At 47.7% G+C, this 26,289-nt stretch overlaps 1 protein-coding gene across 3 annotated transcripts in view; it reads left to right on the forward strand.

The window, feature by feature from the left end:
• Tubgcp3 (tubulin gamma complex component 3) overlaps nt 1-26,289 on the forward strand; it is a 60,677-nt gene that overhangs the window by 17,847 nt on the left and 16,541 nt on the right. For all 3 annotated transcript variants that reach the window (XM_063275461.1, XM_006253441.5, NM_001107323.2), the window contains 12 exons: nt 1,095-1,264; nt 2,947-3,065; nt 3,565-3,690; nt 6,624-6,692; nt 7,005-7,137; nt 8,001-8,167; nt 13,596-13,706; nt 13,998-14,106; nt 15,106-15,295; nt 17,037-17,172; nt 17,860-17,928; nt 22,050-22,185. In XM_063275461.1, the coding sequence (XP_063131531.1) occupies nt 1,095-1,264; nt 2,947-3,065; nt 3,565-3,690; nt 6,624-6,692; nt 7,005-7,137; nt 8,001-8,167; nt 13,596-13,706; nt 13,998-14,106; nt 15,106-15,295; nt 17,037-17,172; nt 17,860-17,928; nt 22,050-22,185 (1,535 nt within the window). The remainder of the gene's footprint in view (nt 1-1,094; nt 1,265-2,946; nt 3,066-3,564; nt 3,691-6,623; nt 6,693-7,004; nt 7,138-8,000; nt 8,168-13,595; nt 13,707-13,997; nt 14,107-15,105; nt 15,296-17,036; nt 17,173-17,859; nt 17,929-22,049; nt 22,186-26,289) is intronic.

A 26,289-nucleotide genomic window follows, 5' to 3' on the forward strand; every position in this document is an offset into this window, starting at 1 on the left:
CCATTGGCACTCCTGGTGATCACAGTGTGACAGGACTGAGCTGGTGATTTCCAGAGGAGCGTTGACCAGAGAATCAGCGTCAAAGGCTTGGTGCTCTCCACGTGAGCACAGTGGAATCACATGTTACTTTGAGTCCTAAACTTGCACGATGGTATTGAGGGTAGACTGTGTGTACCACACACAGATTGCTCTGTGACAAGCCTGTCACCTTGATCAACAGCAGTTACAGCTGACCCAAGGACCATGTTTGGCTGAGAGCGTCTCATCTGTGACCTTGGACTTTAGAATGCCTTTTGATGTTGTGAAAAGTTGTAAAGACAATTCTGAGCAGAATTAGGCTTTCATTTTCATTTATACTTTTTTTCAGATGCACAGTATTACTGAATGCTGCTGCCAAGCCTGTGCCCACCGAGTGTAGTGTAGGACAGGCCTGGTAGTTGTCATAGGGAGGGTCCCCAGTACACGGGCCCCCTGTGTGCAGGCCCCTAGGAGAGCAGGTGCCCTGAATGCCTGTGATTGTTTCAGTCCTGAAAAGCAGGAGTTTTGTTACAGTTGTCACTAAACATAAACATCATGCTCCTAGATTTTCACAGAGCGACTGTATTTTCTGGGTTCCTTTTGCCTTTCATTTTATGTATTTGTATATTTTTTCAAATGGGTTAAACTGCAGGGTCACTTTTCATAGTATACACACAGGGTGGGGTGGGGGCTAGTGACCACAGATGGGACAGGGCCCAGGTGTTAAGACCTCTCAGCTCGGGAAATGTCGAATGAATGAAAGGCCATGATCTTGTAGTTAAACTAGGGTTTCAAACTTTCTCTGTGTAGGCGTGGTGTGTGCTGTGTGTTTGTAGAGAATTCGAGTGGAGAAGTATGGATGTCGGACGAGATGCCCAGTTAGGAGTAGGTCTGAAAACCGGGTCAGTGCAGGGGACTGGAACCAACTGTTATGGGGACATGTGGTTCTGGAGAGCCCTGTATCAGATCTATAAAGTAACATAGTATAATAACATAGGCGAATCCCTGGAACGTTTCTATCTCTCGTGGGTAGTCTGCTTAGCTGAAGCCACAAATGTCTCTTTCTTACTCTCTAGACAGTCTCATCAAGCTCCAGGAGTGGGTGACGGCCTTCGGCAGCAGCTGGGGCCTCGTCTAGCATGGACTCTGACTGGAAATCAGCCTTCACAGACCCCTACCTCCAAGGCTTTCCCAAATGCTCTTTCTCGAAACCTGACAAGGTCAAGGAGAGAAGGGGATCCAGGTGGTAAGATGTTTTGTTATTTAGAATTCAGCACCCCATCTGTAGTGATTCCTTAGTGTTCATGGACTGAAACCCGGGGTCCCTGTGGGCAGATGCCTTGTGAGGTCACTTTTTGTTGGTCACTGGTGTCTGCTTGGTCTATTCCCTCTCTTGTCCTTGATGCCTCCTTGACCCAGTCCCCTTCCCATCTCTATCTATCTGTCATCCCTCCTGGGAAGCCACACAGGAAGTCAGGAAGGTTGCTTGTGTCTGAGGGGGGTGGTATCCACCTCGTTTGTGGGGCGGGGATTATCACAGTGCCTGTACTGTGAAGGGAGCTCATAGGTGTTTCTGAGGTGTGAGATGAAGACCTCTGTAAGGGTTTTACCATTGCGTTAGGCTGTCAGGGAGTTGTGTCTTTCATGAGTGCCAAATGTAGCAGTGTTTGGCAGGTCACTAGTTCTGAGTCACTAGTACTGTGAAACGGGCTTTGCTTTGGTTCGTGGTCTGCTGATCCTGAGGCTGGGGTTGCTGCTTCCTCTCCTTAAGAGTAACCAAGGGGCCAGTGCCCTTTGTAGCTCAAGGTATATGAAAGCCTTTGCCCGTGCAGCTGTCCTCATGCAGAACCTTCTCAGCCACATTATCCTGCAGTGTGTAAGGGTGTGCACTCAGGTGTGTGGAATAAACCAGTGGCCTGTCCTTAGCCCTCAGACCTGTGCTTCCCATATAGCCAGAGTGGACTACATGAAATGGGCAGGCGGGCGGGAGGTGGGGTGAGTAGGAACAACAGCAATTTGGCTGCTTTAACCTAGGTGTACTTGTTAAAGGCACAAATACTTCTCTTCAATGACAGTTTTAAAAAATAATTCCAGAGTTGTACCTGCTGCGTACAAGAGATATATTTTGAGTAGAGAGTTGCAAACAGGTTAAAAGTAAATGGGTGGATGGTATATGCTTGTGAAACTACCCACAGAGGGGCAGAGCCTCTGTAGAAGAGACTTGAAGCATCGAGGTGTAGGTGGGCCTTTAGAACAGGGACGGTCTCCTCTTGAAGGAGCTTTAGTAGGGGAAAGAAAGCAGAGGAGTCCATGTGAGCTGCTTCTCAGTAGCTGAGCCCCAGTGGGGATGGACAGGGATGCCATGTGAGATGGGAAGGGCGCCGTTAACCCGATGGAGGGTTAACAGCCCTCTCCACAGCGTGAGGATGTGTCCCAGCTGTTCTCTCTGCCATGGCTCTGAGTGCTGACTCCTCATGACCATCTCGGGCTCCCTCAGGTTCTGGGTGCTGTGCCTCTTTGCCCTCATTTTTGGCTAACACTCTAAGTTTATTGTGATATTTGTTCAGAAGAAGTGGGGAGGCCGATGTCTTCTCTGAACTCTGAACTCCATTTGTAGTGGCGTTAGGAGGATCCTGTCCTGCTGTCACCATGTAGTAAGCTGGTATTACAAGCTCCCTATCTTACACTCCTTCTGGTTCATTTATGTTGTTACCTGTCTGATGGTCACAGGAAGAGGCCTTCTGGGGTCCCTGTAGGAGCACCGCCCCTCAGAAAGCCCTCACCTTTCCGAAATGTGACCTTTCTTTTGTTTCTTGAGCCCACTTCCCGAGTTGGTCTATGTGATCTGGGAGCAGATGTGTAAGAGGTGCTAATCAGTCGTGCCGCTCGCCAGGAGTGCTCCTTACTTTCTTTGCAATCATTCTGCAGGCACATCGGAAGTAACTGAAGCAGCTCTTGTGAGAGACATTCTCTACGTATTCCAGGGCATTGACGGCAAAAACATCAAAATGAGCAGCACTGAAAACTGTTACAAAGTGGAAGCGAAGGTAAGCGACAGGCCCCGCTGTAGCGTCCAGAGATAGCGTCCACACAGTCTTCCCAGTGCTGTGCCTGGGGCTGGGCAGATTTGGCAGTAAACAAGTTTCGCAGCCCGGTTTGACTTCTTTTGTGACCGTTTGTGGCTGAGGTCACAGTCCCTCTGTGGCAGTGCTTCCCTGATGCAGTCTTCCCACATCCCTGCTCACGAGAGTCTGCCCGCTCTCAGCTCTTCTCAGCAGGACAGAGGTCATCACGTCCCCCAGTCTCTGAGGACTATCAGGGTTCCTGATGGGCATCCCAGAGTGGTCCTGCAGGAGCCACACAGCGGGAGCCTGGAGCCTCTCCTCGGCCTCCCTGTTCCTGTGCTCTCTTCAGCTTGTGGTGTGCTGGTGACTTAACCACCTTTTGTGCTCGTGTTTAACGTGAGGATATTAGGACAAGTGGCAGGGCTGACGATGAGTCTACCGCTATCTTTGAGTTTTGACTTTATCTGTGCTTACTTTTCAGGCAAATCTAAGTAAGTCCTTGCGGGACACGGCGGTCCGGCTTGCTGAATTGGGGTGGCTACATAATAAAATCAGGAAGTATGCTGACCAGAGGAGTCTGGACCGCTCGTTTGGACTTGTAGGGCAGGTATGTTCATCCTCGTTAGGTAGGTGCTTCATCTAAGTAAGGTCCAAGTATGAGACACCGTCAGGGCTCTTCTTGAGGAAAGTGTCAGTCCTGAGCCACCGGGAGTGTGCAGGAACTGTGAGGGGATGGCAGAGGGAGGTCCCTCAAGGCCAGAGGGAAGAGCTTGAGAGGGGGAGGGACTTTGAAGTGGAAGAGCTTGGGCCTGCCCTGTAGAAATCACTGCCATTTCTAATGCCACGGATGTGGGAAGTGGGGACTTACAGGTGTCACTGCCAGGGTGTCCACGGTGGGCACTGAGGGACCTACTGCAGTGTCACTTGAAGCAGGCACCTTTGTCTCTTGACTGCTGGATCTTGAGGGAGCAGCAGAATAAAATGTGAGTGTGGAGTACTTCCAGAGCCCCAGCCTCTTGGACAGGTTTAGTGGTCCATGCCTTTGGTCTCAGTTGGATTCTTAGGTAGGAATTGCTGCTGGTGTTACTGACAGAAATTTACTGAGAGGCTCTCAGAGACAGCACAGAGAGATGCTGCAGTGGGGCTGGTGGTCAGGAGCATGGGAGGGCTGCATGGCTTGTGGTCAGGAATAGGACTTTGAAGTTTCAAGTTTGACAGCACAGATTTGTCACCCTACACAGATTCTGTTCATTCACCATAGTTTCTTTCTATAACTGAAGGTGAGGAGAGACTGCGTAGTTAGCCCCTGGCCTTGAGCCTAGCAGTTTCCTCTTGGTTCTGCCTAGGAAATTGGCCTGCTGGCCATTGCTCCTCTCCTCCTCTGAGGGCTGATATTAGAAGCAGGCCTGCCTGGGGCCAGCGCCTGTAGCACAGAGGCAGAGTCCATTCTTTGCTTCACTCGTAGTCCTGTCTAGGAGAATGTATGACATTGTATGACAGTCTCACTCCTTTCTGGTCGTGTGGAAGATGTGGTGTGTCTTGCCTGTGACACCCACGTCCACGTTTGGCTGTTGTGAATAGTGCAGCCAGGATGGACAGTGCCGCTGTCCCCTCAGCACACTGACTGTCTGCAGGGCCCATGGCGTGTTGCCACTTGAAGTTGTGCTGGGTACTTACCTGCGGAGCCTCTTAGTAGCTGACCCAGGGCTCACCCCAACAAGCAGTGTGCTGGCTCCCCTTCCTCCCTGTCCGCCTGATGATTCCGGCTCTTACTGGAGTCTTTCACATTTTGATTTGCATTTCCCAGATGATTAGTGATTTGGACATTTTTTTCATATGCTTATTGGCTTTGCCTTTTGAGAAATGTCCAGTTCTATTCTTTTGAAACTCAGACAGTGTGGCTCTCTCCACCCTTTTATACAGCCTGGGTATTGACAAGTTGTCAGATGTGTATCTTAGATACTTTACCACTGTAGTAGCATCATAAGCGTCTCACAGCACAGGTAGGGTGATGTGACTCCTGTACTGAATGAAGCCTTTTCTGTCTGTTGTTCTGCTGCTGCTGCTGTCAAGGAGTTATGGCCGTCCGTGTTAGCCTGCTTGACTGCTCTTGTTGGGGATCCATCTTCCTGCTGGACTGTCTTCTTTGTGCCTGTCTTGGTCATTTCTATGCACATTCTCCCTGAGGCCTCAGCAGAGCCCTTCTCAGACTCAACATGGGACGGGTTGTGCAGAGGGACACTGGCTCCTAGGACAGACAGTTTTCAGCTCTGCTCCTCCTCTGGCAAGCCCAGGCGGCCCAACTGGCTCCCTCTGGCTGTGGGAGAGGAATGTGCTGAGAGAACCCTGCTGTGTGGCATTTTGATGTGGACCAACTAGTAATTTCAGCTGTGTAGTCTGCATGTTTGCATTTTCCACATCAGACTACAACGTGAACTCTTGATCATTTGATAAATTGTTTATATTTTATATAAATATGTTTGTGGTTCTGTCCTTTTGGACTCTGGGGTGGTGGTTTTGTAAAATGAGATGTTGTACCTGAACAAATTCCGCATTGCTGCCTCTGTGAACATTAGTGAAACTGCTAGTCAGTGAGGATTTCTATGTCCCATGCTAGTTATTTCTGTATATAAAACCTATCCACGTGTGTATGTGTGTGGTTGTGGGAGTGGGAGCTTTGGAAGTGTTAGCCTTCCTTGGGAGCCCAGCACTTCACTGAGGACTTTGTGGTTCCCTAGGTTGGGGCAGTTCATCTTGCAAGTCTGACCTTTGAAGTGTTGTTGTGTGTCTGCAAGGCTGGTGTGTTTTGCAAAGCTTATTTTTATAACTACAGGAGATTAAAATGTTCCTTTTGTGTTCATTTTTTAACCAGAAGGGTATTTTGTATTTTAGTTTCATTTTTAAAACTAAAAGGGCATTTCATTCTTCTGAGTGGCAAAACAGGCCCATGATTTATGAGCTGGTGCATAGCCCTAAGGTGGGGAGCCATGGAGCCCACATATTTATTTAATGGGGTAAGGCTTCAGGCCTTATGGTTGTTGATGGTAGCGTGTCTTGCAGACAGACTTTGGACTGTGTGCTCTGTTTATAGCCTTGGGTTCATGCCAGAGGACACTTTCACTGGACTGCAGGCCAGCGGGTCCTTCTTTCCCACTTCTGACAGTGTCTTTAGTTCAGGTCAGAGATGCAGAGAGCAGGCAGTGTTCAGTGCTCTGCATGGGAAAGTAAATCGTGTCAACACTGAGGCTGGCAGAAGTTCCTAATGCTTGGAAAAGCATTCAAGAAAGTTATTGTAACTGCTAAAACTTAGAAAGGACGCCATGTTAAAGGGCCGTTCTCTGAAGTGACCCACACATGTAGCTTCATGAAAATCCGACACATCTCCATTTCTCTTCTGTAAGGTTCAAGCTTCTTGTTATCAAAATAGATGCTACAGGTTCAGGATCTCAGCTGCACTGAGCTCTGTGGGAAGGCGTTGTCTCCTCTCGAAGAGCGAGGTGTGTGTGCGTGTTTTTTAACCTTGCCTGTCTTCCCTCACAGAGTTTTTGTGCTGCGTTGCACCAAGAGCTCAAAGAATACTACAGGCTCCTCTCTGTTCTGCACTCCCAGGTAAGGACTTCCCCTGTGAGTCCTTCAAGTTTCAAGAGTTAGAAAATCAATAATGTAGAGAGGATTTGTTACTTCGTACGTATACAAGAGTAATGGCTTCCATAGTATCAGATCTGTTCATTGCAGCCTAGAGCCAATTAATTGTCCATTTCCGGGCCCGTCTACCATATGTAGCCTGGGAGTGCTGTAGTTTTACAAACGACTGTGACGTTATTGTTAGGGTAGCTGAGGCCTTGTTCTCACCGTGTGTGGGTTTAGGGGTGATGGGCTGTACTCACTCACTTCTGCTTAACCTTTCCTGTTGTTTTTTAGCTCCAGCTAGAAGATGATCAGGGTGTGAATGTGGGACTGGAGAGTAGCCTCACACTGCGGCGCCTCCTGGTTTGGACATATGATCCCAAAATAAGATTAAAGACCCTTGCTGCGCTGGTAGATCACTGCCAAGGTCTCCTGAGTTCCTCTTTTCTGTGCTTCTAGACATGCTTGAGTGAAAACTTGTCTGTAGGTAGGGCCTGTGATTCTGCTCTGGCTGAGGGTACTGCAGATCATAGCTACAGGCTCACAGGGAAAGTAACCTGGGACCAGGGCAGCCTGCCATTAGCCTGAGATGACGCTGGGAAGGAGGTGTTCTGTGTGAGGCTGCTCTGTGTCTTGCAGCAGTCTTGTCTGTCCTGTTTGGTCTTCGCAGACACTGCTGTAAGACCTGCTCCTGGAATCCTGGGTGTCTGTTCATACTCCTTTACTTGCACATCGGAGCAGTCTGTATAAAACTAGGGGCCATGTAAAGCCCTCAGCTTCTGACACAAACTGATGACTGCTGTGCTTGTGTTGCCGGGACCCGGTTCTGTGGCTTCTGCACCTTCCTCAGGGGTCCTGCTGAACAGTGTCACACTAACCATTGCACTGCACTGCACTGCAGGGAGTTGGGCCTTGTGTGCCACAGCCCAAGTCTTGTCACTCCTGATCCTTACACCGTCTGCGTCTCATGGGTACTTAGATGTGAACTAAAGTGCAACATGAAGTGTGAACTCAAGTGTCTAGGCTGGGCAGCTGGTTTTACACCTGACAAACTTCTTGGCTGACTCTTCCTTGAGTATTTCTGTATAAAGCCAGATTCTGAATCTTAGTGCCCAGGCCGTGTGCATGGCCCGCTGCTGCTGTGTTGAATATAGGAAGTCCTCGCTAACTGAAGAAAGCAGGTGCATTTTATCTCTGCTACTTGGCTGTCTTTGGTTAGTGTTTATTGATTGGTTTGTGCCATGAATTCAAATGTGGCTATTTCTGTGTATTTTCCCCCATTTCCCCTAGGACGGAAGGGGGGTGAGCTGGCCTCTGCTGTTCACGCCTACACAAAGACAGGGGACCCCTACATGAAGTCCCTGGTGCAGCACATTCTGAGCTTAGTGTCTCACCCTGTCCTGAGCTTCCTCTACCGATGGATATACGACGGGGAGTTGGAGGACACTTACCATGAAGTGAGTATGGGGGCTTGGGGCTACGGGGCATGGCTACCACCTCTGCAGTGTGCCTTTCTCAGCCATTATCTCCGCTCTGAACCGCACTGTGCCCGCACTCCAGTGTCAGTGCTGGGAGTCAGCGGACTGATGGCACAGGGAGGGCGGCTCTTCTGGGGCCTGGCGACTCAGCCCAGGGCAGCGGTCTTCTTACATGGCTGTTTTATAAACCTGGTCCCTAGGTGCTGCTGATTGAGTAAAGCAAGCTACTGCATTCGTGTCTGTTTTCCTTTTGAAAACAGTAGTTACGTGTGAGGCAACATGTGAGTTCCTAAGATACCTGGCACAGACTGTGTGGTAAACCAGAGGACTTTGGCTGTTGGGGAACAGGGACAACACACTCAAAAGTGTTGTCCGCAGCAGTAAGAAAGGAAAGACGGAAACACGATCAGAGCTGTATCGTAAGTCCACGTATGCTAAGAGGCTGAGGCGTTCACAGACACAATGTACAGCACTCACAGCAGAAACCCTGCTGTTTGCTGCAGAAGTGGGTGTAGGAGAAGATATTTTTTAGGTGGGCGGTGGGTTGAATCCAGGCCATGTTTGCCAGACAAACGCTCCACTGACCTGTATCACCAAGCTTCTGTCTGGATTTCTGAAATGTGCGTACACAGTTGTTGATTACGTTTCTCAGACTGATGCGCTCGCTGTAGGTATACATGTGGGGTATTTTTCTGAAGATACCTGGTTGCTTGAAATACGAGTAAGACTTAACGTTTGATTTATTGTGAGCATGCATGGGTGCATGCGTGTCTTTGTATGTGGGTTGCAGATATGTGTCACTATATCCAGGGTGTTTGCTTCTGTTTTTTAATGATATTATTATTTTTTCTATTTTTTCCATATAATATATTCTGATTATGGTTTCCCCTCCCCAGCTCCTCTCAGGTCCTCCCTACCTCCTCTCCCGCCCTTTCCTCTCATTAGAATACAAATTGGCATCTAGAAAATAATAAAATATGGTAAAATAAAAACGAATATGCTGGAATAGGAGAAATAAGTGAACAAACAGAAGAAAAGGAGCCAAAGGAAGGACACGGAAACATAAAGATGCAGAGGCACAGACAGAAGTCTCACAACAGCATTGGAAACCGTAACATTTATGCAAACGACTGTGAGACCAAGAAAAAAGAGCCTTGTTTCATATTTGTAAATTGTGTGTGGGTGAGCGCGGTGTCCATGGAAGGGGGCTCTGGCTCCCTGGAGCTGGAACTCTAGGAAGTTGTGAGCCATCCACTGTGGGTGGTGGGGATCAACTCCATCCTCTGCAACTGTGACACCTGCTCTTAAGCTCGGAGCTGCCCCTCCTCACTGAGCCAGGGCTCCAGCCCTGGGCTTTATGTGTTACTCAGTGAGCGTGTTTGTCTGCTGAGTGCCAGAGTTAGTCCATCTCTGCACTCAGCAAGCATAAAATCAGTTCTCATCCCTCGGCAAGATTATATTGTTTTCAAGCTTTTCTTTTGAGTTAGTTTAAGAAAGTTCTATGAGTTCTGCAAATATCTCCTGGACCCTTTCCTGGATTAGCTAAGAGCTAGCATCTTCCTCTGTTGATCCATCAGTTTACCCACACCTCCCCACACTAAAGATTCTACAGTCAGAGACCAATGTCTAACCCGAGTTCGCACAGGGCACGGGCAAGACCAAGGTCCCTAGTCCTTTGTCTGCCAGTCCCTTTGTTTGCATATCAAACTTAAGAAAGTACAACAGGAAGGAAGGTTTAAGTTCATTTTATGAGGCCAGCGTAGCACCACACAAGACAAATGTGTGATATTCTCTTAGGTGTAGAAGCCTCTAAAAGCAGAATTTAGAATTCCACATATTGAAAACATTGTTATCAAACGGAGATTTATCCCAGTAATTCATTACATAGGTGTGGACCTTAGTCTACCATCGTGACAGGCATGATAAGAATTTAGGGGCCCAGTCTACTCTGTTGATGTTAGAGAATTGTCTATTGACGTTTAGCACAATTGGGTGGTAAAACCTTCACCAGAAAAGGTCTGGCTTTGGGACAGTCAGTTACAGTCTGACTGGTAAGAGGCTGTCCCACTTGTCTCTGGTTGAAGAACGTGACAGTGTGTATGCTGCCATCACTCCTACTCAGCACTGTGTTCACTCTGGCAAGACAGGAGTGGAGAGGGATCCAGTCCGGGAGAAAAGATAGGAAGAAATTGGCTTAGCCCGTCTTAGGTCACGTGGTCTTATCATGAGGAAACCCTAGGCGAAGTACATCGTGTGTGTGTGGAAGTACATCGGGAGGGAGGTGGTCAGACTCACGGACCATCAGACAGTGACAAAACCCCTTGTTTCTCTATGTCAGTAAATGCTGCCAACACGACATAAAGAAAACAGCTCCACCCACATCCCACACATGAGATGCTTTGGATTGAGTTTAGCCCACCAAGCCCTTTGAGTACTGTTCTGTGAGCATTTGCCTTGTCCATGACCTTTGTGATCAGGAAGCTGCTGGATTTCAACCTCGGAAGGGGACGTGAGCTCTCTTAAGAACTAAGCTGGAGCCCTGAGTGGGTGCTGGGAGAGGGAGGTTGCTGTGGGAGCCTCTGTCATCTGCCGATGTGTCTGGTTCCTAGAAACGAAGCTGCACGCTGAGGATCACCCCTCTGCTCCTGTTTTGGGGTGGGAGTGTGCCTTTGTCTAGCAGTTAATGAGAAATCAGGGTACAATGACGTTTTATTTTTTCCTGGATTCTTTCTGTGATTGACACAATGGTAGAAATTAAAGGACCTTGAGGGGCAGTGCATCACTACAGTGCAGACTTATGCAATTATATCCCGACCTTGGTCCTTCCTCTGCCACCATATATGTCTCACAGAGCTCATTATATTCTAAAGATGAGCACACCCTTTGTGCTCGCCACTGGCTGCTCGTAGAGTGATTGCACGCTCCTGTGCCCTAGATGAAGCAATGTGTTCATGACTTCCAAAGATGACTGAATTGCCTGGGAGGTTTTTAATAGTTTAAATTAAAATTTCTTATTGTTCAGACTGATGGAAACCCAGCTGCACTCAAACTATCAGGATGAATTGGTGTGCTGTCTATAAAAACTAGCTCTTGTGGTTAAGTGAATCACAGGAATATAATTTATATGCAATTAATCTAATCTGTTGAATGGGAAGCCAAAGGGCAGTGGTGGCATGGTGAAGGTCGCCAGGGAGATGTTACGGTGGGTTTAGAGCATTTCCTAGTTCAGTATGTGCTACATGATAACCTCATCCTAATGGAGCGTTTATTTCTCCAAGCTGCCTCCGTAATGTATTTTAAGCAAGAGTGTAAGTTAGATTAGTTACTTATAAACAAATAATCCCTTAGAAACAAATAATCTGGTCACAAGAGTGTCAGCATTCAAAAGCTTAGCCTGCAAACCCATGGGTGAGACCTCATCTTAAATGACAGTTATCATCTCAGAGTGGATTTCTGCAGAAGAAAACTCGTTAACTGCTCTGAGAGAATGTTGCCATCTAAAACAACAAAAACAGCAAAATGTTTATGTGGTGTCAGTTATTAAGCTTTTCTGGTTTACACAGTTGTGCAACTTAAATGTCTTGCTGGTGTAAGCACTTCTAGCAGAAGTTAGCCTGGGAGTGTGCTGTGTTTTCTCAGTTTCACATGGACTGTGCACCATGTCCTACCTCATTTTTTCTTGGAAGTAAATGATGAGTGTCACTTTCTGACACTCAGCTATTCTTCATCCAGTTCTTATAAAGTTCCTTTGAAATCCTGACTAGCTGTTAGTATGCCCTGTATTTATAAATGTAAATTTGCATCTTGTTTTTCCTGGAAGGATTAGTACTCTTCTTTGAGTCCTTGGAAGGCTGTGACAAAGTCAGAGGCTGTGTTAGTGCTCACATGGTCGTTACGGGTCATTGGCATGCTCGCTTGTTCTTGGCATTTCCCCAGCAACTCTGGCTTTATTATCAACTGTGTTGTTGTTTAAGTACAAAACCCAAGATAAACCACTGTTGGAGTTAATTAATCTAGTAGTTTCTCACTTACAGGTTGTTTATTTATTTACTTACTTATTTTTGAGACAAAAATCTTGCTATGTAGTCCTGGCTGGCCTAGAACTTGCAAAGATATGTCTGCCACCCAATTGCTGGGATTAAAGCATGTACTACCCCGGATTGCTTTTGACATTTAGTAGCATGTTAGAGTGTAATGTATTTCAATCAAAAAGCTTTCCTAATGAAAGGGTAATATTTTTTGAAGGTAAATAGCGATAGATATAATACAGGACAAAATAGAGTGGTAAGAGTACACTGAATGCTGTTTCTGTAATCTGGAAAGTGGGATGAGAATAGGAAGCTTACACTTCTAACAGCAGCAACCAGACCAGGTCAGGGCCCGGGGGAACCACCAAAGGGCATTGGCACTGTGGCCGTCTGCTGTCTCATTTAGCTAAGGGTATAGAATACAGGGGCCCTGCTGGTGGGCGTGCTAGCACACAAGTGTGTGCTGTCAGATACATAGAAATTGGACATAACTCACTCGTCAGTTCTGCTTCTGGAGAGTGGGTTGGTAGGGATCAGGGCAGTGGTACTAAGCCTCGTAGCTCACCTGAAAGTGGTCTCTTTGTACTGTAGATAAGGGGGGCAGTGGCCGCGGGATCTTCTTCCTGTGACTTGGATGAGGGAGAAGGTGTGTTTCTCATAGGTAGTGCCGGGAGAGGCTCATAAGAAAGTCTCTTTAGCGCCCTTTGGCTGCTTGGTTGCTGGTGGCCTTGGCATGGGAGCTCTTGTGTTGTGGACTCTTGTCTTGTGTTGTCGTTTGTGGACACTGTGTCAGCTGCTGCTCCAGCCTGTGGCACTGCACTCTGAGGTGGAGGTGGTCATGAGCGCACAAATGAGGGCCACTGGTCTTGAGTGCTGAGAAAGTGCTGGAGCTTCGTGCGGATGCCACGGCAGCAGAACCCTCGGGACACGGGTCCTGGAGGCTGCCAGGGAGAGGCTTCACTGCCCTCACTCTGGATCTAACTCCTGAGTCCTCACGGAGAAGTGCAACTTGCTTTTGTTGTGGTTTGGTTTAAATTATCTGGAACACAGCCTAGCTTTCCATCCAGAGTGCTTTGTTAAATAAGTTTATTGTGTAAGCGAGTGGACTCTTTGTGTCTGAAGAACTTACTTATAGAGTAACTATATTAATGTCCTTGTTACTATAGTATTTTCACAAGTATTTCTTCATTCTAATTTTTGGTTTTTTGAAACAGAGTTTCTCTGTTTGGCCCTGGCTGACCTGGAACTATCATGTAGACCAGGCTGGTCTTGAACTCAAGAGTCCACCTGCCTCTGCCTCCCAAGTGCTGGGATTAAAGGTGTGCACCACCACGTCTTTTCAGAGCTATTTCTAACGCCCAGTGTTCTTTTACTCTTAGTTTTTTGTGGCGTCAGATCCAACAGTTAAAACCGACCGTCTGTGGCATGACAAGTACACCCTGAGGAAATCAATGATCCCTTCCTTTATTACGATGGACCAGTCTAGGAAGGTAGGTGGGGCAGGACACCCCCATTCAATGTTGACCGCCATTGCTCAGTGCTTGGACTAGGTGGGTGGCAGCTGAGCGTCACTTAAGGAAGTTTGGTTGTGTTCTGCTGGTGGCCCATGGTGATGTGTGTTTGTTGGTGTGCTGTTTGAGCTCCTAGAACTTACCTGGTGGAGATCCAGTGCTTATGTCCTGTGTTTTAAAATCCGTAGCTAATGTGCAATGTGGGAATATTCGATGTGTTTGGATCACTAACTTGTGTAAAGATGAATCATAGCTTATTTTTCTTTTTAGGTCCTTTTGATAGGAAAGTCAATAAATTTCTTGCACCAAGTTTGTCATGATCAGACACCTACTACAAAAATGATAGCTGTGACCAAGTCGGCAGAGTCACCTCGTGACGGTATGGCAGCTGTAGTGGTGATGACGGTGGTGGTGACGGTAGTGGTGATTGTGGTGGTGGTGGTAGGGATGGGGTGGGGGTGGTAGGGATGGGGTGGGGGTGGTCATGTGGTTATGATGGTGTGAGAGGGTGATATGGACAGTGGTAGGAACCCTAGTGGTGACCATGATAATGTTGCTTAAAGCTCTTTCCTGCGTAGCATCTGTATACCTGGACCACTAAAATACGTTCATACAGAGTGTATGTGAACACGTGTGAAATACCTATTACTGTGTGGTTACTCAAATTTTTTAACATGGAGTTAGTGGCATTGAATCAAGCAAGCTGTTACCTCCTTAGTGATTTGCATGGCTTTATTCCCGTGACGATGAAAAGACGGTTGATAGGTAAGGCAGGTGGGAGGCGTGACTCCAGGATCTGCCTGCCGCAGTTTACAGGTTCCCTTGGCAGCTAGTGGAAATCTGCCACCTGTCCCTCTCCCTCTTCTCTCTTGCTTCCTGCCTCAGCCTCTGTTTTCCCAGCAGCTTATCTCCAGGTTACTAGTGTTCTTGCTATCTTGAGTCTGGGGAAGATCCCTGTGTTTAAGAGATAGAGACAGTTAAGAAGTTGGAAGACTGTAGTATTGGAGTTATGACCTTTCCACCATGCTTAGATCATGCACGAGGTGCAGGTGGCCCCCAGATTCTCAGTCCTGCTGGGACTCTGATGCTCTGTGGTTGTGAGACAAGATAAGTGAGACAACTTTAGCTACTGCCTGCAGGGTGAGCCTTGCGCTTACGCGCAGTGCTGGGGCCGCTCCTCCTGGACAGCAAGTGCCAGCATCTGCTCTTGGTCCAAGGTGCGCTGGCCTCTTGGGCTCATGACTGCTATGCCTTCATTGACCGTGCCTGGGTTGGGTCTACATTGATGGGCTAGCTTGGGTTCCATAATGCCTTTACTGTTCCTCTGTTATGATACGTGCTGCATATGGACGTGTGCCTGTCCCTCTTGTTTTTACAGCTGCGGACTTATTCACAGACTTAGAAAATGCATTTCAAGGGAAAATTGATGCTGCTTATTTTGAGACCAGCAAATACCTGTTGGATGTCCTCAACAGAAAGTACAGTCTGCTGGAGCACATGCAGGCCATGCGCCGGTACCTGCTGCTTGGCCAAGGAGACTTCATACGGCACCTAATGGATCTGCTAAAGTGAGAAGCTCCGTCTTTAACATGATAAGGACCTAACGGGTTTTCTTTAAAGGAACAAGTAGCATCAGGAGGAAATGAGTTGATTTTACAAATCTGTGTTTAAAGCAAGCTTTACATAGATAAGAGTTTCATGGATTAATTCCTTACAGTTGTGTCTGGCAGCCAGCAGACCATCAGATGTGTACCAGGCCAAGTTCACGGGAGGCCTCACGTCCCTGTGAATATCACGATGTGTGCAGTGGCTCCCTGCGTGGGTGGAGTCAGGAGCTCGTAACAGTTAGCTTGGCTAATGTTTGAAATTAATTTGATAGATAAGTATTTTGAATTGGTGTCTTAGTCCATGCTTTATGCCGCTTGACAGCATTGCCCGCTTCACTGCCTTTGGCCTTCCTCCTCTTGTGGAGAATAAAGACCTGGGGTAGCCCAGGGCTCTGCACAGGGCTGATGGCGAGTGGCCTCATGTGGTCACAGTAGGTCCAGTGCTTTCACTGAAGCCTTTGAAGGGCATCATCCTTGCTGTGTCTCAGGATTCACTTTAATAATAATTTAATAACTTACTAAGTTGTTCCCCTCAGAACAAATAAATGACAGAAACCTTTACACCTTGCTGATGTTTTGGGCCTGTGACCTTGAGGTTCGTCTGACTTCCCAGGGTGTCCCCAGCTGTCCTGTCTCATCCAGTGGGGAGTCTGGGTGGTAGTGCCCTGGAGCAAGCCCACGAGTGTAGAGCATTTCCACACTGTAAAGGAGGGGTCCTTGGAGAGTTAAAGAGGACGCGAGCTGTTAGAGAGATGCTCTCGTGGTGCCGACCCACAGTGGCAGTCACAGGCCTGGGTGTGCAGAGTGGACAAGTGCAGGCAGCCTAGCCAGGCAGAGCAGAGCGCAGGTCTGCTCAGCACTGGGCATCGCTCCCCGGCTACTGTCTCCCCTCCTGGTGTGTCATCTGTGGTGCAGTGCTCTCTCCTCAGAGCCATCCGCCTGTCTCCTGGTGGCTGCAGGTCTATTTGAGGATGTGTGCCTGGGTGCTGGGATGACGGCGTGCTGGTGCTGGGCCCCCTGGAGCTATGATGTCATACTTAGTTGCCTAGACTTAGGGTCTTTGTAGGAATTTGTAATGATCCTGTAGTAGGCCAGCCATAATTTGAAAACTATCACAATGCTACAGCACACATAAGTACTCTCAGCCTAAGCTGAATGAAAATTAATGTTTTTAATATTTTGAAGAAATGTGCTTTCTACAACCTTGTTGGCAGTAAATGTCATGAGCTTTTCTTTTCTTTTTTTTTTTTTCTTCTTTTTCTTTTTTCTATTTTTCGGAGCTGGGGACCGAACCCAGGGCCTTGCGTTTGCTAGGCAAGCGCTCTACCACTGAGCTAAATCCCCAACCCGAGCTTTTCTTAATGAAGCAGAAGTGAGGTTTTTAAAAGCATTTTATTAAATTGTGAACACGGGTAAGAGAAAGAAGCATGCAGGAAGACAGTAAAACACTCCAAAGTGTGGTGTGGGCGCCTCAGAGGGTCTCTCTGTTGTCTTTGCAGTGGTCATATACAAGGTCTGGAGCAATGCTCTTAGAGCCTTCTCAGAAACCTGAATGAGACCACAGAGCAATTGCTTGGGACCATGGTGCTTTCATAACTATGTCTAACTGTTCTCCTTTTCCATTTCTGAGCTTTTACTTCTTTAATTATTTTTTTTAAACTTTAAGTAATAGTATCTTTAATTTTGAACACCTTTTTAAAAGACCAGAACTTGTTCGGCCCGCAACAACTTTGTATCAGCATAACTTGACGGGGATTCTTGAAACTGCTGTAAGAGCCACCAATGCCCAGTTTGACAGCCCGGAGATCCTTAAGAGACTAGATGTGAGGCTGCTGGAAGTAAGTGAGGCTGCTGGGGGCCTGTGAGGGTGCTGGGGGTGTGTGAGGGTGCTGGGGGCGTGTGAGGGTGCTGGGGGCGTATGAGCGTGCTGGGGTGCATGAGCGTGCTGGGGGCGTGTGAGGGTGCACATCTTTCTGAGGGGATAGGTCCCCATAGGTCATGGGAGCATCACGGTGCTTAGTGGCGTGAACCACATTTAATGGTACATTGGAGGTGATGCATGCATGTGGTCAGCAGGCAGGGACTGTGTCTGCTCCTCAGACCACGGGAGTCTGGAGCTGGTCTGGTAGGAGGGCTGTGCTTAGCATGAGCATGAGTCTTCACTGCCTGATCTGCCTCATCACTAAACCCACTGGCTTTTTGTTTTTAAGTTTCTGAGCTTGATAGGAGACAGTGTGGGTTCATCATGAAAAGGTTGAACTTCGAGCGTGTGTCTGTACTGCTCATTCAGAACAGTGCTGCTCATTCCCACATGATCACAGAGCGCCTGGGATGTGCTCCGCTACTCTCCCCTCGCTCGCTCTGAGCTGGTGCCAACGGGGCAGATCCCTGCTCGCACAGCAGAGCGCTTCCTGGTCTTAAAGCCTGCACCTCCTGTACTCCCCTTCCTTAGAGCAGTTGGCAGGTTCCTTAGCAGTGAGTACAAAGCCTCTCCAGTATTTGTTGTTTTATTTTATTACTCTTAGGTCTCTCCTGGTGACACTGGGTGGGATGTCTTCAGCCTGGATTACCACGTCGACGGACCAATTGCCACTGTAAGGTCATTTTGTGTGCTTGTGTGCTTGTGTGAAGTATGCGCAGTGTTTGGATTGCTGGGCTTTTTATTGTTTCAAATTGGCTTTCTTTTCTAAAAGCTAAGGTTCAAAGGAATTGTGATGTCAGGGTCTACCCACTGAGTGGGTTGCATAAGCCAAGGCTGTGTTCAGAGAGTTATTAATGAGAGCGGAAACGCTCGGTGATTTTAAGAATTCTTAGAAATATCATTGTTCTGTCACAGGTTGCAGCAGGTGCTTATTAAACGCATTGTTCATTTTATGCCATTATTCTTAGACTGTAGCAAGTAATGTAGGATAATTTGAAAGGAAGCATAAAGTATATTTTAGGAGAATCGTATTTTTTCTCCTTAGGTGAGTTTGATATCTAGCATTCATCTAGGCTGATGAGCTGAGAGCTGTCCCGTAGTGAGCTCCTTCGCTCACTCACTGAGGAGGGCGGTTTGGTCTGCGGCACGGAGCGTCGGCTGGAGGAGCTGCCTCCACACGCCTCCAGCTCGTGTTCCCGCCCTGTAGGGTTAACTGAGACTTAGTCATTTCTGCGTCTGAAATGCTAGGGAAATAGATTACATTTCCTTTATTATTGGGGACATTTGCTAAGCATGACTGGGCTCTAAAATCCCTTCTCTAGTGGGTGTCGCAGGTGGCTTCATGACTGTCCCTTCTGCGTGATAAGTCGAGTCCCTTGGCATGATTCTGTGTAGGCCACATTCACAGAGTGCCACCCAGAGCTGTGTCGTAAGTCCACGGGGCCTGAGAGCTTCAGGAGGTTTCTTTGACTTGTGGATTCCATGTTTGACTTTGATCAGGTCAGAGCTGCTAGTTTAACTCCACAATTGCTCTTAAGTTTACCCACTACCATATTCAGTGTGGCCCTGGGCTTGTGCTGTGAGTTGCTGTTCTGTGTGGTGGACTGTGCCCAAGTGTGTGCTACATCAGCAAGTTAGGACTGATATGTGCTTTCTTAGATTGTGGCTGTAGTATTTATTTGTATGCATAAAGGACACAGTAAGGCTCAGGGTACAGCTCAGTACTGGAGCACTCCCCTAGTGTGTCTGAGTGGCTCCTACGCTCCATCTCCAGGCCATTACTTATTGATGGTGTCACACACCTCACTGGCATGCCACAGTTGCACACCGTGTACTGTGGATAGCTAAAACTCAGGTTTTGAATCCATCTTTAGCAGGACTGAAGAACAACATTTTATGACATATCTGTGACAGCCCAGTCTGGCCCACAGGTATCCATTCAGACACCAGCTGAGTTGGTTGTGTCAGCAGCCTGGTCTGCTTGATGGAGAAAAAAGAAGGGGTGGTGTGATAGCTTAGTCAGGACCAGAGTGCCGGGCGTGTTCTCCTGCATGACTTGTGGTGTTTCTGTTTGTGGGTGGTGAATTATTTTACCATTGCTATCCTCATGGGCTTATTATTGCAAAAGCGCATGTGTTCAAATCAGCATTAGCGGTTGTCTGTCAGGTTTAATTGTAGATGTTACTGAGGCTGGAAAGAAGGTGTAGGAAGCCAGCTAAGTGAGTTTACTGTACAGGATTGATGGCTGCAGTCCAGGTCCCCAGCTCTCATGGAGATGCTGAGTGGTTCTGGAGTCCCCTGCAGTCCCAGTGCACAGGAAGCAGAAGTGAGATCCCCAGAATGGGCAGGCTGTGTGGCTGAGCAGAATTAGCGAGCTCTGGGTTCAAGGACAGAGAGACTCTGTCTCAACAGTAGAAGATGAAGGCATCTGCATGCATATGCAGCTATGTCCAGGCATGTACACACATGCAAGAAGGAAAAAGTACACAAAAGATAAGGGAAGCCTAGTGTATAAATACAGCCTTTTTCTGCTTTTCCCTTGGTTAATTTGTGTGTTACCTGTTTCCGTTCTATTCTCATTAATTGAGGTTGTCATTTTTTGAACAGAATTTAATTATAGTAGGAATATATCCTATAGCAATCATATAATTATATCTCGTATAATAGCAGCATTAGCTTCTACTAATTCTAAGATGTAAAATGTCAGTGAGATTTTTGGGTTAGTCTAATTTGGGACATTGTGAAATTCACAACCCAGGTTGCAGAAGAACGCATTAGCTAAATGCAGCTCGTTAACTATGTGCAGTATTTCTGGTTGACCCTGCTTTTCATGAGTCTCAAGTTATTTGTGGTAAAGTCCATCCAGATTTAAGAGTGGCGAGGTCACTGAGTCTCGATTCCAGCTACAGAAGACTGATTTGGAGGGCTTTGCTGTGTGCATTGCCTGAGGTTGGTGAGGAGGCTGAGAACAGGGCCTCATCAGGGCTGCTCTCCCACACTGAACAAGCTGGAGACTTTCTTGCTGTTGAGGTCTCTGCAGATGAGGAGTCTGAAGCTTACTGTATCTCCGGACTGTAGTCTCCCTTAAGTGAACTGCGTAGCCACCTGGTAAAACTGCTGTGGTTCCAGGTCAGAGCAGTAGACGTCTTCCTCTTACGTAGTTAGTGCTTAAAGGACCACGGCTTCACTGAACGTTTGAAAGCAATAGGACTATGGAACTTCAAAGGCTACTCTACGATGTATCATGGCTATAGAGAAGAATCCCATGACTGATGGTAACATCTGAATCAGCCATCCGTAATTCTGTTATCACAAGAGTGATAACAGTGTAGGAAGCAAGCAGTACACAGATAATCCCCTGGGATAATCCCCTTAGATTTGATTTTGGAATTACTTCAGAGCAGTTTCATTGTTTGCTTGTCTGTCTGTCTGTCAGTCTACCTGTCTGTCCATCTGTCTGTCATCGTCTTCATCATGCACCTTCCCAGATTTACCACTGGGTGTCAGAGGGGAGGATGCATAGGCAGTCCGTGTTACACAGATGCATGAGGTACACAGAAGAACAAGATAAGCTAAAGTGTAAGGAGCAAGGATGATTAATGCTCTGTGCTCACTGGTGTGAGTCCTATGCTCACTGGGAGGAGGTGAAGTGAAAAGGTAGGGTGAGCACTTCAGGGTCTTGTGGAAAGGTCTGAGGACAGACATGAATGCAGCAAGATTTCTTGGAGATCAGAGCTCCTTCAGAATGAAATGAGCCCTTGTCCCATGGCAGAGTCAGTGCAGGCAGCTGTAACTGTCTGTAGCTCTGTGTGTGTGTGTCTGTGTGTGTGTGTGTGTGTGTGTGTGTGTGTGTGTGTTCCTTCACTGTCTAGTGTGAAGGGCACTTACTTGAACTACTCATGGGTTTCCTGATGTTGAAGTATAATTGGATAGCAATTGAAAACTTGGCCAGCACAGGAGGGCAGACAGGAGGGCTGAAGACAGTCTCTATACCAGGACCCATCACCTGCTTGAAAAGCCATGTCTGTGGTACTGAGTCCATAGGCCTGTGACAGGGACCTGAGACTTGTCAGGGTGGAGTGCTGCTGTGCCTGCCTCTGCCCTTGGAAATGTTATCATTAAAGCAAGCGAGTCCTCTGCCTGTGTCTCTTACAGGTTGGGGGTTGCAGTCAAGGGTTTAAGTTTACACTGATGTGGACTGGGTCTAAAGCTCTGGAGAGTTATGGCTGTAGAGTTGGCTCAGGGGTTAGGAAGATCACTGCACTTCCAGAGGACCTATGTTCTACTCCTAGTACTCACTCATACAATGGCTCACAACCGTCTGTGACTACAGTCCCAGGGGATCCACTGTCCTCTTCTGGCCTCCAAGGGGACCAGGCATGCATGTGGCACATTGGCACACATATCGGCAAATACAAAGCATAAAACAGTTTACAAAAAGAAAGCTGGGCATGGTGCTGCATGCTTTAATCTTAGCACTTGGTAGGCAGAGGCAGGCAGGTCTCTGAGTTGGAGCCCAGCCTGGTCTGCATATGAATTCCAGGACAGAGAACTGGAGGGGAAGAAGTCCCACTGAGCTGTGCTGTCTCACCACCTTCAGCCCTGTGTCCACCCTGAGCAGACATACCTGGCAGCTTCTGCTGTGCACCTAAGACACGAGGTGGCTGTTGTCAACTCTCCTTCCTTCTGTGTGTGTGGACCAGGCTGGAATTGTGTTTGCTGATTATCGGAAGGCTAGGGCCTGGGCTAGGAGCTTCTTTGCACAAGAGCCACACCCATCTTTTGTCTTTCTAGGTGTTCACACGAGAGTGCATGAGCCACTACCTGAGAGTGTTTAATTTCCTGTGGAGGGCCAAGCGCATGGAGTACATCCTCACTGACATCCGGAAAGGACACATGTGCAATGCGAAACTCCTGAGGAACATGCCAGGTAAATTCAGAGGCCAACTGAGTCTGCATCAGACATTAAAGCCTTAAAGTAACAAGTGAACGGGCTCACAAGTGAACGGACTCACAAGTGAACGGACTCATGAGTGAACGGACTCACTGTTGCACTGTGAGTCTGGTTTATGAGGGCCTTCTTTGTATCCTTGCCTGGACTTCATTACAAAGAGGAAATTAAGTCACACTGGATTCACAACATGAAGTTTCTTTTAAAATTGCATTTGGTTCATGGGTGTAGTTTGACAAAGATGATGATGATGATGATCATGTGTATAGTTTAATGATGATGATGACGATGACAATGGGTGTAGTTTGATGATGATGAAGAAGATGAAGATGATGATGAATACATGTATAAGTGCCTGAATCTGTGTATGCACTTGGTACACATGGAGGCAGAGCAGGAATTGCATGCCCTGGAATTGGCCTTACAGATAGTTGTGAGCTGCCATGTGGGTGTTAGAAATCTAAACTGAGCCGTCTCTCTAGTCCTTAGTATAATTTTTTTCCTTAAAGTTTTTTTATTTATTTTACATATATAAGTACACTGTCGCCGTTTTCAGACACACCAACAGAGGGCATCAGACCCCATTACAGATGGCTGTGAGACACCATGTGGTTGCTGGGAATTGAACTCAGGACCTCTGGAAGAGCAGCTAGTGCTCTTAGCTGCTGAGCCATCTCTCCAGCCCCAAGTTCAATTTTTTAATCACCAATTTTCAAAGAAGGAATGCCTTTCACTAGGTCCCTGGTTACTCCAAGTTCACTTAGTGCTTTAATTGTGCTCTCTGTGAATTTTTCTTTTCAGCATACTCCAGTATGTGGACGTGCTTTACATTTTATAGTTTAGAATTATAGTTTAGACAGTCAAGATTTTGTTAATGTTACAATATTGAATGACTTCGATTATGAGTGATTTGAGTTCGTTATGTGGAAGTTGATTACTAGAGCATTTCATAAACCTCTCTAAGGAACAACTAAGGTGAACCTGCCCTTCGATCAATAAAACAGTTGTTACGGATAACGTGGAACCGGTGTCTGAAGGAAGAGGTTCCCTCGTCGCTACTGTTTGGGCGGGTCATAGGCTAACTCTAAAATACCAAAGGTCTGGACAGTGATGGCTACAGCAGACTGCAGGCAGTGGCGGCCACCCAGGCCAGCATGGCCACAGCAGACTGGCCTTTACCTGGGTCTTACCACTCTGTGTACTCACTGACAGCTGGTTCCTTGTCGGTGGCCGAGAAGGAAGTAAGGAAATGTAGCTTTCTGCCTGTTTGAAATGGTGACTGACAGCGTGGTGGGCAAACTGGTCTTCTTCAGAGACTTCTCTCCACAGAGAAAATGGTCTTCTAGGTCCTCAAGGTCAAAGAGCACAAGGTCCTCTTGTGGAGGTGAGGCAAGACTTGTGCAGTGAGGTGTCCTGGGTCTTCCCCGCCCCCCAAGTCTGACCCTGCAGCTGTATTTCCTTCTGTTTAAACTGCCCACTTGTTGAGATGAAAAGTGTCTAGACATAGGCCTTTAGAGAAGTGCAGGAGACTGCTAATCCTCTGGGGTGGCTGGTGACGATGTCCACTGGGTGGTGGGTGCAGTCTGTGAGTGCAGTGCAGTCAGACTGCAGAACTCGGTGAGCTTCAGAGGTGGAAGTGACTGCAGAGTCGGCTGTGGTTTAGAGCTCTTGTTCTTCCTGAGGACCTAGGTTCAGTTCCCAGCGTCCAGCCCCAGAGGATTCCACACTCTCTCTGACAGCCTCTGGTACCCGACGACGCCTATGTGTATACATGTAGGAAGAACAGCTGTGCAATAATAATAAAATAATAATAATAAAATTAATAAATTACTTTTAATGATAAATTAATAGTAAATCATTAAATAGTAAAGATAAATCTAAAGAAATTAATAATTTGTTTGCAATAATGTGTATGAAGTACCACATGGTCCTCTCTCTCTGACCTTTCTTACTGCACTATAACGCTCGCCCTTGCTGGCTGTCTGCCGAGAGTTGGGTCTGCCCTGGAGGCACCGCTTCAGGTGCGCTGTCCGTCAGTCACATCTCCCAGGAGGCGTTGTAGAGACCTCACTGTTACATTTCTTTCCTTCCAGTGGACAATAGTCCAAGGTTGAGCTAGGGAAGGCATTGGCAGGATCCTGTTGCTGAATATCTGTATGTAGGGTCGACTCTCAAGCCTAATGGAAGGCCAAACCGGAAGCCATAGCAGCCAAGGGTTAGCTCTCCACATTCATCTGTCGGTTTTCCTTTAACCGCAGTTATCACTTCTGAAGTAAGCATGGTTGCTCTGCCTTTACTTCTCGGGGTGTGTCTGCTGCTGCTGAGCTGCAGCCTTGGCCGTTGCCTTTGGAAAGGTGGCACAGTGGCTCTAGGCCGCGGTGTAGGAAGGGCAGTGTGCATTACTGGTGGCGGCATGGAGAGGGCGGGCGCTGAGCAGTGGCTGAGCTGCAGACTGGGTGTAGCACGGACCAGCCCTCTGGGCAGCTGTTTCCTTTGTGGCGATGTATTTAGTCTTACATATCGTACAAAGGTGGTGTCGTCTAAGGACATGTTGAATCAGCTCTCTGTGCCTGCCTTGGCTCTGACAGTGTCATTGCCTTGGGTCTCTGGGATTAAACTTGCAAAGAGGTCCTCAGACCCAGCCTGAGCCCAACAGTGAGCTGTTGTCTTTGTGAGTGGCACTTGCCTGTAATTCTCACACGCCGAATGCCGTTAGGACGGGCACGAGGGCGAGGGGGGCTGAACTGCAGCCATGCGGAAAAGTGCTGGCTCCTAAAGCATCTTTTAAATCCAAAGCTTTGGAAAAGAAAATGGACAGGACTTTATTTCATCACCTTAAACGGAGCAGCACCATGGGAAGTGCAGGTTGCAGAGGGGATTTAAGGTATTTCTTTAAACTGAAATCTTGGACCTTGGGTGGTAACGTGTCTCCTGCTGCAGGTATGTCCTGCTGAACATGCCTGGGCCACGGAGCCGCTGGTTCAGCTCACACTGAAGGTCTTTCAGTGGCCTTTAGAGGGCGGTAGACAACCAGGAATGAATCCATCTCTAGATACATAAGTGGAAGGGAAGGAAGGTCCTTGTTTTCATTTTAATGTATTTGCTGGCATGCGTGTATGTGCACCGCGTGTGTGCTTGATGTCTTCAGAACTAGATGAGGGAGTCGGCTCCCCTGAAGTCGGCATCACTGACAGTTGTGAGCTGTCATGTGGGTGTTGAACCTGGTGAACAACAAGTGTGAGCCATGTCTCCAGCCCCCCATAGACATTCCTAAGTTTGTGTGTAAAGCCAGTAGGGCACACTTGTGTGTTCATTGTACCTCAGTGTGGTGTTGACCAAGACCGTTCTTCTGGGCCAGTCATGAAACATTCTTTAAGCATGCATTTGGTACGCATTTTCAGGACGCTGGGTAGAGAGTTAAGGGATAACAGGTTATATCTCGAGGGCTAAAGGACTTTGAATCAAGTCCATGGTCCTCAGAGCCTACAGAGCTGCCACAAGGACAGCTACGAGGGTAACAGACTGCAGTCATGCCTGGGGGCCATGTTCTCAATGCAGTTTCCTTCACGGGCTGAGGGACAGCTTTTCCTAGGAAGAAAACCATGTCCATCACGTAGTGGAGACTGAAGGACGAGCACGAGTGTTAGCTCTGTCACGCAGGTCTGTGGGCGGGGTTTGAGGACTGGGGTGAATGTGCATGCATAGTTTCTCCTAGGGATCGCCCAGCCTGGAGGCTGCTGTAGAACCTCACAGTGCACAAACGTGAGGTGACATACTCCAGTACACAAGGAAGTTTTAGGGTACACTGCCGTGCTCAGGATCCCCTGGAACAGTTCCATCAAATTGGGAGAGGCAGTCTCCTTTCCATCTGGCTCTTGGTGAAAACTCACAGTAGATCTGCAGAGTATTTTCTTCTGGGGGCACGGCCATGCATAACCGAGCACTGCTGTGTGTGACTGAGCACTGCTGTGCGTGACTGAGCACTGCCGTGCGTGACTGAGCACTGCCGTGCATAACTGAGCACGGCCATGCATAACTGAGCACTGCTGTGCGTGACTGAGCACTGCCATGCATAACTGAGCA

This window comes from Rattus norvegicus, chromosome 16 (genome assembly GCF_036323735.1).
Source record: "Rattus norvegicus strain BN/NHsdMcwi chromosome 16, GRCr8, whole genome shotgun sequence".
Lineage (NCBI taxonomy): Eukaryota > Metazoa > Chordata > Mammalia > Rodentia > Muridae > Rattus > Rattus norvegicus.